The following is a 17435-nucleotide window of genomic DNA, read 5'->3' on the forward strand; positions in this document are numbered from 1 at the left end:
GAACTTTTTGGAACTTGTTTTATCACCTAATATGTCATCTATTCTCAAGAATGAGCCACATGGACTTGAGAAGAATATGTATCCTGCTGCTTTGGGGTGGGATGTTTTATAAATAAGTCAAGTCTATTTGGTTTAATATGTCATTTAAGGCTGATGCTTCCTTATTGATTTTCCGTCTGGTTGATCCATCCTCTGAGAAAAGTTGAGTGTTAAAATCCCCCATTATTATTGTATTGCTGTCAGTTTCTCCCTTTAGGTCCATTGGTATGTTTTACATATTTAGTGCTCCAATATTGGGTGCATATATATTTATACCTGTTTTATCTTATTGGACTGACCCCTTTATCATTATATAATGTCCTTCTTCATCTTTTATTATGGTCTATTTTAAAGTCTATTTTGTCTAGAAGAGTATAGCTACTCCAGCTTTCATTTTGTTTCCATTTGCATGAAACATCATTTTCTATCCCTTCATTTTCAGTTTGTGTACCCTTACATCTGAAGTGAGACTCTTATTGACAGCATATAAATTGTATCATTTTTAAAAATGATTTTATTTATTTATTTGACACAGAGAGAAAGAGCACAAGCAGGTAGGTTGGGAGAAGCAGGCTCCCCACTGAACAGAGAGCTCAAGGTGGGGCTTGATCCCAGGACCCTGGGATTATGACCTGAGTTTAAGGCAGACTCTTAAATGACTGAGCCACCCAGGTGCATTTAAATATGTCCTTTTTTAAGAACCATTGAGCCACTCTTTGTCTTTTGATTGCAGAATTCAGTCCATCTACATTTGAAATAATTCCTGATAGGTATATACTTACTGATTGCCATTTTGTTCATTGTTTTCTGACCATTTTTGCAGTTCTTCTCTTTCTTTCTTCTTTTTCTCTTTTCCCTGTGGCTTGATGAATTTCTTTAGTGTTATGTTTAGATTCCTTTCTTATTTTCTTTTTTATATTTACGTTATGTTTTCTGGGAAGTCACACTGAGATACAGTAAAGTCAAGGGAGTGTACAAGCATGGTGTCTCCCTGGTTTTGCTCCTAGACCTCTAAATGTGTAAAAAAAAAAAAAACAGAAGCATGTTCTTCAGGCTGAAGCTACAGGCTAAGTAAATAGGCCTTTTTCATAGGAAGACAGGAGCTGTGTTTCAGTCTGCTGTCTGCATACTTTCCTGTGGGCAGTGGCCTGCCAAGAGCTGTCTTTCTGGTTGTTACAGTCCCGTGGAGCTCTGGAATGCCAGTCCTCTTGGCCATCATGGTCAGGTGATCAAGACCCCTGTGTATATTGCACATGCCCCTGGCTCTAGCAAGGCAACTGAAGAATTTAGTAGGCAGAGTATGCCTGCCTGCTTCAGAAAGACAGAAAGATAATGTCTTGCTTATGCATGCTTGCAGGCTTCAGTGATACAGCAAGAGAGAACTCTGTCAGTGCATGCACTGTCTTTAGGTAGAGTGTGGAAAGATGCCATGACTGCTTGTTCTTGTCTTCCCCAGTCATGGAACATGGGGGAGTTGCAATTGTCTCTGCTCTCTAGTTTCAGCAAGTGCTGTAAGTTCTTACCCCAACTTGTCCCAGCCATGATTCCATGTCCAAGCTTACCTGCTTATAGTAGCAATTTGTGTGGAGAATATAACAATGGCATCTGTCAGTGCCTCTGTCTCCGGGGAGAATCTCAGTTGCCCCCCACACCTCAACCCAATGATCTCAGATCAACAAATGAATCTCCCTCACCAATATTCTAAGTATTTTTCAAATTGCTATTTATTCACTGGACCTTAGGGAGAGCATGACCACACATGAGACTTCCAAGAGGGGAATTTCAGTTTCCTATGGCATTTGGGATCCCCAGACATCAGCCTTATTGGTTTTCCAAACTAGACATTCTGGGGTTTCATTTTTCTGGTGCACAACTCCCAGGCCAGGATGCCTGATGTGGGACACCAACCCTTTGCTCCTCTGGGAGATATGCTTATCGGATGAGATCCCTCCCAATTGTGTGTTGCTGCACTGTGGGTAGGGTTTTTGCAAGATTTTTTCTCTGTCTCATCTACCATTCTTTTTTTTTTTTTTTTAAGATTTTATTTATTTGACAGACGGAGATTACAAGTAGGAAGAGAAGCAGGCAGAGAGGAAGCAGGCTCCCTGCTGAGCAGAGAGCACGATGGGGGCTCGATCCCAGGTGCCTGGGATCATGACCTAAGCCAAAGGCAGAGGCTTTAACCCACGAACCACCCAGGCGCAACTCATCTACCATTCTTGATGTGGTCATTTTATCCTTTATTGCAGAGAAAAGTTCATCTAGTTTTCAGATCTTTTCCAGAGGGAAATGATCCTTATGTAGGTGTAGACTTGGAAGTTCATGGGAGGAAGTGAGTTCACAACCTTCCTACACTGCCATCTTGGACCCTGCTCAATCATTGTCTCTTTCTGTTATAATAGATAATCTTAATTTTTTTTTTTCTCAGAAGTAGGAAGGGGCACTTGGGTGGCTCAGTGGGTTAAGCCTCTGCCTTCAGCTCAGTTCATGATCTCTGGGTCCTGGGATAGAGCCCCACATGGGCTCTTTGCTCAGTGGGGAAACTGCTTCCCCATTTCTCTCTGCCTGTCTCTCTGCCTACTTATGATCTCTCTCTGTCAAAATATAAATAAATAAAATCTTTAAAAAAAAAAAGGAAATAGGGAGAAAATTTTCATTGATTCCAAAATATTTCCCATCATATTTTATTTAATGATTTTCAATAATGACGTTTTTGGTCCATTATCCATGGTGAATGAAAAAATAGCATAGTAGTGATAATTTCCTTTTGAAGATATTTTAGTATTGCCTGTTTGTTCTTCTGATAGTAAGTAAGCAGTGAAGCAATCCAAAGAGAGGAAAGAAAGTATAAGAACTCAATAATAAATTTAAGGTAACTGAAACAGTAGAAATGAGATTCCACTTCAAGCGTAAGTACCAATATGTCAACATTTGCACTTGAAAAGCAAAATCCTTATTATACAAACACAAAATTTTGTAGTGGCACATAAAAAACAATAATTGATGATAAATATTTCTTTTGGAATTGGTTCCTCCATGTTTTATTCCTGTTCTAAAGAAAATAAGCCAAAATAAATGAATTATCTATTTCAGATTGTCTGCTTCCCATGCCCAAGGTTCCCAGATACTCCTAATTCCCAAATCTCCCAATCACTATACTCAGGATTATATGGGGCATTCAAAATACACAAATTTGAGTGCTCATGAACAGGGGAATGGTCTGTAGATTTTAGGAACATGTCTAAAAGTGGATGTGCATTTGATGTAGGAGAGGTGGATAAACTCACCAATGACAAAAGGCAATAAAAAGGAAATTAAATTAAAGGCTGCAGATAGAGAGGAAAAAATAATAAAAGAATAGATCTTCAAGAGAAATAGTATACTATTAACCTAAGTCATGATAAATAAACAAAGTTATCTCAAACTATGTTGAGAAAGAGAGACAACTATATTCATGTTGGGAAAGGAATGTGCTGGAATTGTGGTGTCTATGCACAAAGTAGAGTAGCGAGCTAGAAGATAAGGAAAAGGAATATGCCATACTATTTTTATCCTTTCATCTTGGTCTTTGCTAACTCTATTTCCCTCAGCTATAAACCAAAAGACTAATAATAATCCCAGGAAACTCCAAGGCTAACATTCTGGAATTCAGGTGTCCTTACTGACAAACCTGCTGATAAACTTGTTGTAAAACTGGATTAAAAATTTTACTCAAGGACATTTTATTTATTAAAATCTATTTCAGTTAGTATACCTAAGACCTAAGGTGATTTCTGCCCTATACAAGGAGAAATAGAAGACGTAAATGTCCCAAAAATACTCCACAAAATTTTTAGTAGATTTTCAGATGTTTCTGGGACAGTCTGCTAACTTCTTGAGAAAAATGTTGCGTTGGGTCTATTTTTCAATCATTTCAATCATTAAAAATCTATTAGCTTACTTTCATTAGTATCCTCATTTTCTGTGACAGTTTTGTTAAAAGGAAAATAAAACAATCCCAATGAGTATGAACTGAGAAATGTAACAAAACTTTCCTATGTTCTACAATTTTCCTTTGAAGAAAGATAACCAGAAATCCCTCTGCTTTCTCCATTTTCTGTCTCTTCTTCAAAAAAATTTTTTTGTCTTATCTTCTATTACATTTTGAAAGTTGTTCATAAATCATAAATGCAGTGATTTCCTAAATGGGTTTCCCACTCCCCAGGTAGTATATAAGACATCCAGTGGAATGCAGAAAATATAAACATATATTGTAATGTAGAAAGTAAATTAAAATTATTAATATTTAATAAACAAATTAATACTGGTCCCTCCCAAACACATATTATCCCCCTCTAGCAGTTGGTCTCATATTACCTACGGTAAAAAATTTTTGAAAGGAAAAAAGAAATTCCATAGTTTGAGGGAGATTGACAGTGGCACCATAAATTCCTTCCTCTGAAAACATTATAGTTCAGTGTGCCTGCTCTAGGAGGTTTACAGCATTTAAATTAATAGTAGAATCTTTATTATACTGTCTGTATTAGTACTGCTGCACAAGAAACCTCTACAAACTTAACTGCTTAAACAACATGAATTTATTATCTAACAGTTCTGCAGGTCCAAAGTCCTTATGTGGGCCTAGGCTAAAGTCAGGATGTTAGCAGACTGATTCCTTTCTGGAGGTGCTAGAGGAGAATCTGTTTCCATATTCATTTGGGTTTGTTGGGAGATTCCAATTCCCTGTGGTTACATCACTCTAATGCAGTCTGTGTATTCTTGTTGGTTGGCAGTTGATAGCCATTCCCAGCTTCTGGAAGCCACCCCATTCTTTGACTCATGACTTTCATCCTCTATCTTCAAAACCATCAACAATAAAGCAAGTCTTTCTCATGTTTTAAATTTCATCTCTCCTTTCCCATTGCATCTCTCTGACCCCCTCTTCTGCCTTTCTTTTCCACTTTTTAAGAACTCATCTAATTAGATTGTTATCTCCTGAAAGCTCAGGATGAACTCCCCATATTAATGCCCTTAACCTTAATCACATCCACAGTGTCCCTCTTGCCACATAAAATAACATAGTTAAGGATTCTGGGGGATTAGAGTCTGGGCATCTTTGGCGGGACCATTATTCTGCCTTCCATGTCAAGAAATTATTTTGTGTCACAAAGAGGTCCACCTCATACCCTCACCATAACTAATAAATAAATAAAAACTAATAATAAGAATTTCTTTACCTAAATATCTTTGAAATAAAAGTTTTGATCCATTTTTGAAAATATTAAACTATTCCAGTTTTTAATAGCAAAAACACCTACTGATTGACATAAATTTCAATAAAAGCTTTGGTATATTTGATAAATCAGGTTTAAATGCTAGTAAATTATTTAGAAATGCACCAACCATGCACTGTTGCCATTTTCACTAAGCACTAAGAGTAAACTTAAAACCTGTTATCAAAATGAAGTGCAACTTTAAAATTTATGTCCACACAAAAACCTATATATGGATATTTAAAGCAGCTTTATTTATAATTACCAAAACCTGGAACAAACCAAGATGTCTTAAAGTGGGTGAAGAGATAAACTATGGCATACCCAGACAATGAAATATTCAGTGACAAAAAGAAATGAGTTATCAACCTATGAAAAGACATGAAAGAACCTGATGTACATATTACTAAGTGAAAGAAGCCAATCTAAAAAGTCTATATTCTATTCGATTCCAACTATATGACATCCTGGAAAAGGCAAATTTATGGAAATAATAAAGAGGTGCCAGGGTGGCTCACCTGGTTAAGCGTCTGCCTTTGGCTCAGGTCATGATCTCAGTGTCCTGCAATGGAGCCCTGCTTCACGCTCCCTGGTAAGCAGGGAGTCTGCCTCTCCCTCTCCTTCTGCTCCTCCCCACTGCATTTGGTTTCTCTCTCTCAAACAAATAAATAAATAATCTTTAAAATCTATGGAAACAGTAAAAAGATCAATGGTTGACAGGAGTTCGGAGTAAAAGGAGGGATGAACATGTGGAGTATAAAGAATTTTTAAGGCAGTGGAAATAGTCTGTATGATACCATAATAATGAATACATATCATTTTACATTTGTTTAAATCCATAGAAATTACAACACCTGGAATAAACCCTAATGTTTACTATGGGCTTTAGTAATTATGATGTATCAATGTATCAACTGTAGTAAATGTACCACTTTTGTGGGGGAATGTTGATGATGGGAGAGGTTATGCATGTGTAGAGGTAGGAGGAATATAGAGGAATATGGAAAATCTCTGTACCTTTCTCTCAATTTTACTGTGAACCATTTTTCTTTAAAAAAAAAAAAGCCTTAAAAAAATAAAAAAGGAAGTGAACCAGATTTTAAAATTGTTTATGAAATATAAAATGAAAGGTTAAAAAATAATGAACACTTCCACTACCACATTGCTATCATCAAAATTACATTGTATCAAATGAGTGAAAAAAAGTTATACATAAAATGTGTTTTGGTTTTGTTTTTTTTTTTTAAGATTATCTATTTATTTATTTGACAGACAGAGATCACAAGTAGGCAGAGAGGCAGGCAGAGAGAGAGGAGGAAGCAGGCTCCCTGCCTTGCAGAGAGCCCGATGCGGAGCTCAATCCCAGGACCCTGGGATCATGACCTGAGCCAAAGGCAGAGGCTTTAATCCAGTGAACCACCCAAGTGCCCCAAAATAGACTTTTAAACAATGTTTATTTCATCTTTAGCTCATCCTTTAAAAGTGTTCATGTTTCCAAATGGACATCACTAATGTAAGAGTAATTTATATAACAAATAAGTGTACTGATCTAAGTAAATATCTTCTCAAAAATAAATATACATATTTATGGTATATGTGTTAAATTTTTACTTACAAGTATGAGCTATCAAGTTGAAAATTATTATGTTAATAAGTTCATACTAAATACATTTGATGGCTACACTGCAAGTTAAAACTGCATAAAATAAATGCTTATCAATTTGGTATCATCACTTTTGTAAGAATTTTATAACAAGTAATCAAGCTTTGATTTGTCATCATTTTAGATTGCCACTCAAAAATGTCATAAGAGAATGGTTACTAAGGGAGCCCAGAATTTTTCCATTTTGGAAATGTACAACAGACATTTTTAAATACCACCTTTTCTAATAGGTAACTGAATTTTAAATATTGAACTCTAAATGTGACAGGAACACTTGATACATCATTTATACTTTCTTAGAGTGCAGCAAATTTTATTTGCTTGTTATCTTAACACATAGCCCCTCATTTCTTACCTTCATAAACATCCAAATAAAATTTTCTAAATGTATTAGCAACAGATAGAAAACCTCTGGCTTTCTTTGTTTCTCCATGGTTGTTGTGTAATGGACATTTTTGGTGAGTAGAAAGACTAGTGACAAGCAAAGTTGTACATACTTTTAGTAAATGGGTAATGAATTACAAATCATGCTTGTAATTCTCAAATTATGTTATTTATTTATGTTTGTGTGTGTATTTGTGGCTAGTTGACAATCACAGCATTAGTGCCTTTAAAAAGACAAGTTAAGTGAAATAAGTCAGACAGAGAAAGATAAATACCATCCTACTCACATGTGGAATCTAAAAAGCAAAACAAAGAGACAAACAGCAACCAAAAACCAGATTATTAAATAGAGAGAACAAACTGGTGGTTGTCAGAGGGGAGCTTGGCAGGGGGATGGGTGAAACAGATAAAGGGGATTAAAAGCACAAACTTCCAGTTATAAAATAAAGAAGTCACAGAGATGAAAAGTACAACATAGAAAATATGGTGAATAAGATTGTAATAATATTTGGTGACAGATGGTGACAGCATTTATCATGATGAGCAGAGTAATGTATAGAAGTGTTGAATACGTTGTACACCTGAAACTAACAAAATACATTAACATTAACAAATGTTAATTATACTTAAATAAATAAATAAATAGATAAATAGGTATATATATTCCACTCACCAAACTATTCCCTGAGCCCCAGAGCCAATAGGCTTCAAATTCTGGTAGCGCTTGAGAACTGTGAAGGTTGAGTCTCCCACTTCCACACTGTAGAACTGGTTGTCAACTTTGCTTTTGCTCATGTTGTAATGTTTGGCAATATATGACACATCCACTTGTTTATCGAATCCCTGTGAAAAGAACAACAAAAACATGAGAAAATAAACAATCAGAATGATAGCAAGATATAGAAAAGCATGTTCTTTTAATATACTAATTCATAGCCTTCTATCATCATGACATAAACCTGTATTTCATATAAAAAATATGTATTCATCTATGTAAGATAACCTGGAGTAAATGAACTCAGAAAAATACATAGAAAAATTTGTTTTCAATATTAAAACTATTAATAATAAAATAATCTTACATTAGATCTATATAATCTTTTCTGAAATGTTTCATTAAAACCATTTAATTATTTATGAAGCAAACATGTACTAAATATACTGGGTCCATTGACTAGGCTAAATTTCAGAGGTGATTCCTAATCATCCATTATAAAATCATAGGAGAAAAGATAAGAGATTGTATCTATATCCACTTCTCAGAAAGGAATGAGATACAAGATAATGTGCAGTTTTATTTTTTAATTAGGTAAATTTGAATTAAATAGTGTTAACTGCATTTGTTCTCAATAACACCAAAAATGCTATTATCTTACATTAAACATTGAACAGTTTTAGTCCAAATTAACATCATTCTAAAATGCCACATGACATCTATTTATTTTTTGCAAGCTTAGATTTAAATATCTTGATTTTGTATCTTTTGTTGATCTTAAGAGTTCTCCTCCTTATTATATTTACCAATTGAAGAGTATGTCCTTAAAATTTTGAATCATGATTTATGAATATTCTTAATGTGAATTTTCATTATGCATGATTATTGTTTACACATAAATAAACTTATATTACATTTTGTAACATTAAATAGTTCCAACTTTATAGATAGAAAGAACCTTATACGATATTGTCTAGCTTGTTTCTTGTGGCACACGCTAGTGGATGCCTACCCAATAGTCATCCTTTCTCCTTTTTGCCAATTTTGCTCAGGTTTTGAGGATTCATGTTCTGTGGGTTCCTTCCCAATCCCAAAAATTGAAAGTGGAAAAGTTCAAATCAATGGTTCTCTTTAGAAGTGGCATTAACCTTTCCTGGGCATTTGGGAAATTGTGGGCATGTTTTGGTATACCATGTGGTGGGAGATGTGCCTTGTATTTAGTCAGCTTATCAAACAACACGGGTTGTCCTGCAATGAGTGGGACATTCATGAATAATTTCTTATATACCTCATGACTTTTGAGTTATGCCAAAGCTTTAATTAGTAAATGAAAACAAAAACCCTGCCTTTAGTGTTCTGAGTCCAGAATCTAAACTAGAAAGATCTTTGTATGGTTTTAATATGCATTGACTTAATATGTGATTCTTAACATAATTTGAAAGAAGATTTAGACCTCCTCAGGCTCTGAACCTCTGGTTGGTCATAAAAACATTGTCCTTAGAAATTTTTTGGCATTTCATTTCTAAATAAAAAGACTGAAATAGAAGTACAAAGTAACGTGTCCCTACATGCTCTAGGAAAGGGAGCCAGATGGCACCAAATTATATAAACAAGGAAAGTACAGTGGGGACTATAAGGACTGAGTGGCAAAACTTACCAATCTAGTGCACAGACCTTACAACCCCAGACAGACTTCAAGCAAAATGCTCGTGACCGGCACCAGCCCATGACTGGAAGACACATGGTGGCAGCCAATCCAGTACAAATACACACAGACTTCAAAGAACAGAATGGACTAAAGATGAGGAAATCTAGGTTGTTTGGACAAAAGACTGAAAATTCCGGTGATTTATGAGTACAATAAGGAGAGGACTGAAATCTAGGAGATAAGTCTGGGAAGCACGGAACAGGAAATTAAACAAGGCTATTAAAAAACAGGGGCGCCTGGGTGGCTCAGAGAGTTAAAGCCTCTGCCTTCGGCTCAGGTCATGATCCCAGGGTTCTGGGATCAAGCCCTGCATGGGGCTCTCTGCTCAGCGAGGAGCCTGCTTCCTCCTCTCTTTCTCTCTCTCAGCCTGCTTGTGATCTCTCCCTCTCTGTCAAATAAATAAATAAATAAATAAATAAATCTTTTTTTTTTTTTTTTAAAGACTATTAAAAAACAGGATTGGGGTGCCTGGGTGACAGAGCCGGTTGAACATTGGATTCTTGGTTTCTGCTGAGGTCCTGATCTTAGGGTAGAGAGACAGAGATCGGCCTAGGCTCCACGATCAGCAGAGTCCACTTCAGACTCTCTTAGCCCCTACTCCACCATGCGCATGCTCTTTCTCTCTCAAAATAAATCTTAAAAACAGAAACAAAAAACCAGGCAACTGTAAATCTGTTCAGGGAGGCTGCAATTTGTAATTTGGAATGGAGGAAGTGCCTGACTTCATTTGCCATGTTCTAATCCTTTTTTATATCCCTTAATGTTCTTATTTCTGACCACCCACAAAATTCTTAACACACACTAGCTTCATCAAACCTACATAATCCACTTTTTGTCCCCCCACTTATTCTCTGCACCTCAAAAATATCATTGTTCCAACTGCATTTATATGCTGAACATGTAATGTTTTATGTTCCAGACCCCTGTTGTCATGCTGTATCTCGGTACCACCTTACTCCTTCACACTTGCCTGTTGCTTTTCTAGCCTTGGTCTCAGTCTTCACATTATACTTGAATCCACTGTGCTGGCCCTCCTCTTCCTACATTTTAATGTATATTCAAAAAATCAAGGGAATTTAACAATTCACACATCTTTTTCGGACCAACCCGAAGAGATATTCTACTCAACATTTACAATCATTTACTCTAACAAATATTGATATTAGGTGCCAGATGCTGGGTTTGGCCCTGGAGATACAACAAAAAGATAAGGTGTCTGTGTACATGGAGGCAGTCAAGTAAACAAGTAGCTGAAATATGGATGATATAGATAAAGAAAAGGTGCTGGAAACAAAAAGGAATAGGAACTGATTGCTTGCATTCATTCATTTTCATTAATTCATTTACTATATATAAAACAACTACTAGATGCCAATCCATGGGTATAACATTGGCAATGTTTGAGAGGAGACATGATCAGTTTTCTCTGGTTAACAGTATCCCTGGCCCTCCCCTAGAACTGCTTCTCAAATGAAGATGTATACCTGGAACACCTAAGGAGCTTGACAAAAGGCAAGTCATTATCACACTGCCCTGGAGATTTGGATTTAGGTCATCATCTTAGGTTCTGATGATCTGAAGATTCCTAGGCAATCCAGGAGGTTCTGACTGAAGATTTGAGAATCTGACTGAGAAAGTCAGATTAAAGCAATCATTCTCCTGGTGTCCCTTCTGGGGCATCAGCATCAGCATGCCCTGGAAACCTGTTAGAAATGCTTATGCTCACTCCCATCCTATACCTATTGAGTCAGAAACTCTGTAGGTAAGGCCCAATAATCTGTTCCAGTAAGCCCTCTAAGTATGCTGATGAATGTTGAGAATGGTACGTTATAGGGGAAGGATCACTGGAAGACTGTGAAACAGAACTTATACCTCTGACTGACATATGTGAAAAGTAAAATGATTATTTCTGCATCTATACCAGGAACACATTTTGTGTCTTTTTGGATTGCCGAATTCCGTCATTCACAGTGCACCCAAAGTGGAAATCAGAGTCTTAGTTAGCACAAGGATTACTTCTCACACCATATTCAAGTATTTGAAAGAGTCCCACCGCACCAGACTCAAGGACTTACGAAATCTCAGTATTGAGACAGGTTAACAGTTGGCCAGGTGCTTTAATGGAGTAAGTGTATCATTGCATCTCAGCAATTGTTCACACTGTTGAGAAGTGCCCAGTAGTTTTTGTCAGTGCATCCCTATAACAGAACTTTTCATACAATGGGGGAAGCTATATTTGGACTTAGTAGTTTGATGGAATTGGTTAAAACAATCCTAGAGTTTATACCAGAAGGAAACTCTCAGTAAGAGAATTCCCAGTCAAAAAGTGACCAAATGTATTCAAATGAAATATCTAATGACTTGACACATTTTCTAAAATAAAAATTACTTAGTGATCTTTTATTTATTTTTTATTTTTTATAAACATATAATGAATTTTTATCCCCAGGGGTACAGGTCTGTGAATCGCCAGGTTTACACACTTCACAGCACTCACCATAGCACATACCCTCCCCAATGTCCATAACCCCACCCCCCTCTCCCAGACCCCCTCCCCCCAGCAACCCTCAGTTTGTTTTGTGAGAATAAGAGTCACTTATGGTTTGTCTGCCTCCCAATCCCATCTTGTTTCATTTATTCTTCTCCTACCCCCTTAACCCCCATGTTGCATCTCCACTTCCTCATATCAGGGAGATCATATGATAGTTGTCTTTCTCCGATTGACTTATTTTGCTAAGCATGATACCCTCTAGTTCCATCCTACTTAGTGATCTTTTATCTCCATTTTAATTTCTCATAATAACAACGAAAATTATCATTATAAAGTTTGTGAATTCACACTTATATACACACACACACACACAAATTTCAAGTATCCTTTTCATACCTAGCTTTGAATTAAACTTTACATAAAATCTAAAAGTTAGAAAATATCCTTCATAGTACCTCCCATAATTGGGAAAGGTTATTTTTTTTTTAATTGTTTAATTGTTGTTGGGGGGTGGGCAGAGAGCATGAGTGGGGTGGGGAGAGGCAGAGGGAAAGGGAGAGAGAGAATCCTAAGCAGTCTCCATGCCAGGTGAAGCCTGATGCAGACTTGATCTCATGACCCTGAGATCAGGACCTGAGCCAAAATCAAGAGCTAGATGCTTAACTGACTGAGCCACCTAGGCATCCCATAGGAAAAGGTATTTTAATTATTAAACAGTAAGACACAGAGAAAACAGCATTGGAAATTTTCTTGGATTAATGTTGTAACCAAAAATTTGATGGCAAATATGTTGTGTTGAAAAGCTTCCCTCAGATCTCATCTGTGCCCCAAGCTTACAAATACAAATTGAATTTCAAAAAGCTCAGAACATATTTACTACAGGCTATTTTATTCTCAATTTCCATGTAGTCTTCCTTGTCATGACTATAAAGTTCCAATATAAACTTCCCCCTGTAATATGTTCCTACGAAAGTATGCCATTAAGTACACTATAAAAAAGTTATCAGTGCTAGAAAGATTTTTCTCCAGTTATGTGTTTTAGCATATTCTTAGTTCAGGTCACAGAACTGTTGAGCTAAACCCAAAAAGGGAAGAATCAAGCCCTCACAATGGGAAGGAATGACTGGCCTATAGTGTGAGGTACTGATCCTGAAGGGTTTTTTTTATTGTTGTTTGTTTGTTTAAGATTTTATTTATTTATTTCACAGACAGAAATCACAAGTAGGCAGAGAGGCAGGCAGAGAGAGAGGGAGAGGCAGGCCCCTGCTGAGCAGAGAGCCCCATGTGGGGCTCGATCCCAGGACCCTGGGATCATGACCTGAGTCGAAGGCAGAGGCTTTAACCCACTGAGCCACCCAGGTGCCCTCAGATTCTGAAGTTTTAAAATGGATCAGAACTACCTGAGGAGCTTGTAAAAAAGTAGATTGGTAGCTCCACTGAAAAGTTTCTGATTCAGCAGGATTAAGGTAAGGCCAAGTTTCATATTGCTAACAAGTTCTACACTTAGAAAACTACTATTTTAGAAAATAGTAGATGTAAAAGACATGAGACATCATCATGTAAAGAGAGCTAGTTGGAGAGACAAAAACTGGAAGTAAATGCAGGTCAAACCAAGCAAACAAAAGATATAGAATCAAAAATTTCACCGTGACTCTCTTTGTTATCAGCACCCCATTAGCTGGCCCAGACGTCATATTCCCAGGGGAGTGTTTCCCTCTCTCACAGGTGTAATATAGTATCCAACTAATGTTCTCTCAATTAATTCATGAAAGTAAACATTCCATCATCAATTTATATTGAATTTATATTAAAACCCAAAGGTATTCATAAATGCTCACCAAAGGAAACTCTCTTTCCAGAGAAGAAATTAATTATGATAATTAATTATGTTAATTATAATAATACATATTATATTAAAAAATTATAAATCACCACAGTGGTAACTTATGAAAATCAATATCAAAATAATTATAGGTTTGGAATAGTCTCTTCTATTATTGATTCACATTATTTTTTAAAATAACTCATTACTCTACTGAATATTAATCTTGTGTTGAAATGAATCAATAATTATTTCTGTGTGGATATAAGAGAATTGTTTTTGCAAAAATTCAAAGCAAATCAATTTCCCCCAGCTGCCAAAATTTTTAAAGCTAAATTAAAGGAAGCTGTTATTGCTGCTGGCTGGTAGGTAGTTTATTAGAGAGGAAGTCTAAATATAATCTGTTCTGTGAAAAGACTCTATGTTCTATAGACCAGTAAGAAAGTGCTTTGTGCAATGAGTCCCCATAACCAGTTATATGTTAGCCTATAGCTATGAAGTTCTGAGAATAAAAAAATCCTACATTACTGATCTTATCCTGCAGGTGTCCAAAACCTTGACTGCATTATTCTCAAACTTAATAACCTGTATGCCACAAGTACTCCCTCCCCATTTTCATTTGTTCATGATTACTCTATATTACTGTTAGTTAGTTCCCGAGCAGGAGACATTAAGGTTTAGAAATTTTTAGAGGTTAAGCTTCATTAGTTCCTCTTGAATGATATAGCTGAAAATAGCACCACATCTGGATTAGTTCTGTACTTAACAGCTGTGAAACCTTGAGTAAGTCATTTTTTCTTTCATTCATTTATTATTTATATTCTGATTTGTGCAGAACATCATCAAAGATAGGGGAAAAATGAAACCATTAAATCCAGGTTTAGGAACAGATCTCAAACAAAGCAGACTAGGAGATGACAGTTTTACCAGAAGGCTTAAGTTGCAAATATCTATTGCCTTGAGCACAAAAGTGTCATTCTTCCACCAAGCCAAAAGAAAAAAAAAAATGACAACAACAACAAAACACAATGAGTGGCAAGTTTTGATTCATTAATCCCATAGAATATATCATACCAGTTCACAGGAAAGATAAAATTTCTCTAGCACTTAACTTCAGGAAGAATATATTCAATAGTTCTTTATATAACTCTGGGAATCAAACATCAAGCAGTAGATATATTTTTAATCAAAGACATAAAAATATATTTCATATGATTTATATGAAATCAATTCTCAACAATTCAAGGGGAGAAAGAAAGGTGAAGCAGTCTTAATTGCTTACCTACTAAAGGAGAACTTTATATTCTGTTAAATACTATATTTAACACTGATGACATATGAGGAAAGTGGCATACAGAGCTGTTAGTTGGCTCACAGTCTTGGAACTATTAATTAGTGATGTCAAGTTCATTCAACTCCAAAACACGGGCTCTTTTTTTTTTTTTTAACTGAACCATTCACTAGGTCACCTAAAATAATTTAGAACAATGATGTGATTTTCTTACGATAAGGTGAGCTATAGCATTAGGGCTTAGAGGGCGGCTAGTGGGTTAAGCTGCTGACTTTGGCTCAGGTCATGATCTCAGGGTCCTGGAATCGAGCCCTGCATCGGGCTCTCTGCCCAGAAGGGAGCCTGCTTCCCCCTCTCTCTCTGCCTGCTGCTCTGCCTACTTGTGATCTCTCTCTCTCTCTCTGTGTCAAATAAATAAATAAAATCTAAAAAAAAAAGAAAAAGGAAAAGGAAAGAGCTTAGAAAAATCAACTAAATGAAATAATAGCATCCCCTTCTCTTATATTTATCAGTTGATTTAGCCCAGAGTCTGAATTTAACTGAACATTACATAATTCAGCATTGAAGTAGATAGTGTTGGTGAGGGAAAGCCAGACTTTCAGAACTGCCTAGAAATTTAAAAGGTCTGATTTCATTCATCTGCTAAGTATATATTGATCACCTACTGTTTGCCAAGCACTATCAAAGATGTTATGGATATAACACTAATCTATCTCAACAGAATAGCCAAGATGCTACAAAATGCATCTCCAGAAAATTAACTGGTCAGTCTGTTGGATATTATTTTAGTATTGTCATTTGGATACCGAGTGTATCTGCCAAAAAGTGATGATTGTGCTTTTGGCACAAATGATATTGAGCTATTCGTTCTCATAGTTATGACCAGCATATTGATTTGTTTCATGATGCTACTCCAACTGTTGTAGAAAGTCAGCAGAAACCATGCCTTTTATTTCATTTATATGGCAAAGAAGCATGTATTTAATCTGAAAGACCCGCGGATCCCCTTACCCAAGAATTCAACACTGCCACAGGATGCAAACAGCAAGAGGTTCTTTATTGTTACGCAGGCGCCTGCGGGTGGTCAGCGCGCGCCTGCGGGTGGTCAGCAGCTCCTGCTAGCTGAGCACACCTGGCTGGGGTGGTGCAGGATTTTTATAGACAGGTACAAACAAGTCCCGGATGGGACGGGGCCGATTGGCTGACAATTTGAACATTTGAAAAAAGGCATACTTGGTGTTAGGGGATTGGCTTTGGAAGACCCCCTCGCGCGAAGAGAAAGGCGGGAAGGGGAAACAAAGAGGGGAAGTTTGACCTTATTACTCAGCAGAAAGACATCCTGCCTACGTGACTATGCAGCCCCCTGTCTACGTGACCTACGTGACCCTGCAGCCCCCTTGCCTGCGTGACCTTGCCTTGGCTATTAGGAGAAGGTATCTTGTTCAAACAGGAGACAAGTGTCATGCCCTAAAAGCCAAGCAGTTACAGAAAGGCAAAAGAGCAGTTACATTGAATTCAACCCTGGGGGAAGGGTCTTTTCACTGCAAGGGGAGGAGGGGTACTCTTACACAACAAAAGAGCAGTTAATTATTTAAAGACTGGGGGGGGGGTCTTTCAAATCCCCTTTTGAATCTGAATCAAATTATTTACATTTGAGTTTTAAAGGAGGAGATTTGAGACACAATACTTAAGGATATTTAGGACTCAGTTTTGTTCTGTCAAGAGCATATTTTCTCCACTCTGTTTCCTAAAGCGTTACTCTCTGAGGATGACCAAAGCCTGAAATGTATATGACTTTTATATTCGTTGCCCAGAGATGGATACTCTGTGGAATCAATGGTGTATAACAAATCAATAATAAAGTAAAACTTTAAGACTTAAATTATGTTTAACCATTATTTTCAATGACGTGAAAAAGCACAGAACAGTAATCAATAATAGAGCAGGCATGGCTTCTGCCTCCTGTTATCTGTATGTGAATGAAGAAAACTAATACTGCTTCAATGCCTGCTAGGCACCAAACTGGTGTCAGGACCAGACACTGTGCTGGGTTATAATAAAACACTTCAC

At 36.7% G+C, this 17435-nt stretch overlaps 1 protein-coding gene across 12 annotated transcripts in view; it reads right to left on the reverse strand.

Annotated features, from left to right (window-relative positions):
• MAPK10 (mitogen-activated protein kinase 10) overlaps positions 1–17435 on the reverse strand; it is a 593666-nt gene that overhangs the window by 129048 nt on the left and 447183 nt on the right. For all 12 annotated transcript variants that reach the window (XM_059375288.1, XM_059375259.1, XM_059375269.1 and 9 more), the window contains one exon: positions 8012–8181. In XM_059375288.1, coding sequence (XP_059231271.1) covers positions 8012–8181 — 170 coding nt within the window. The remainder of the gene's footprint in view (positions 1–8011; positions 8182–17435) is intronic.

This window comes from Mustela nigripes, chromosome 1 (genome assembly GCF_022355385.1).
Source record: "Mustela nigripes isolate SB6536 chromosome 1, MUSNIG.SB6536, whole genome shotgun sequence".
NCBI classification, from domain to species: domain Eukaryota; kingdom Metazoa; phylum Chordata; class Mammalia; order Carnivora; family Mustelidae; genus Mustela; species Mustela nigripes.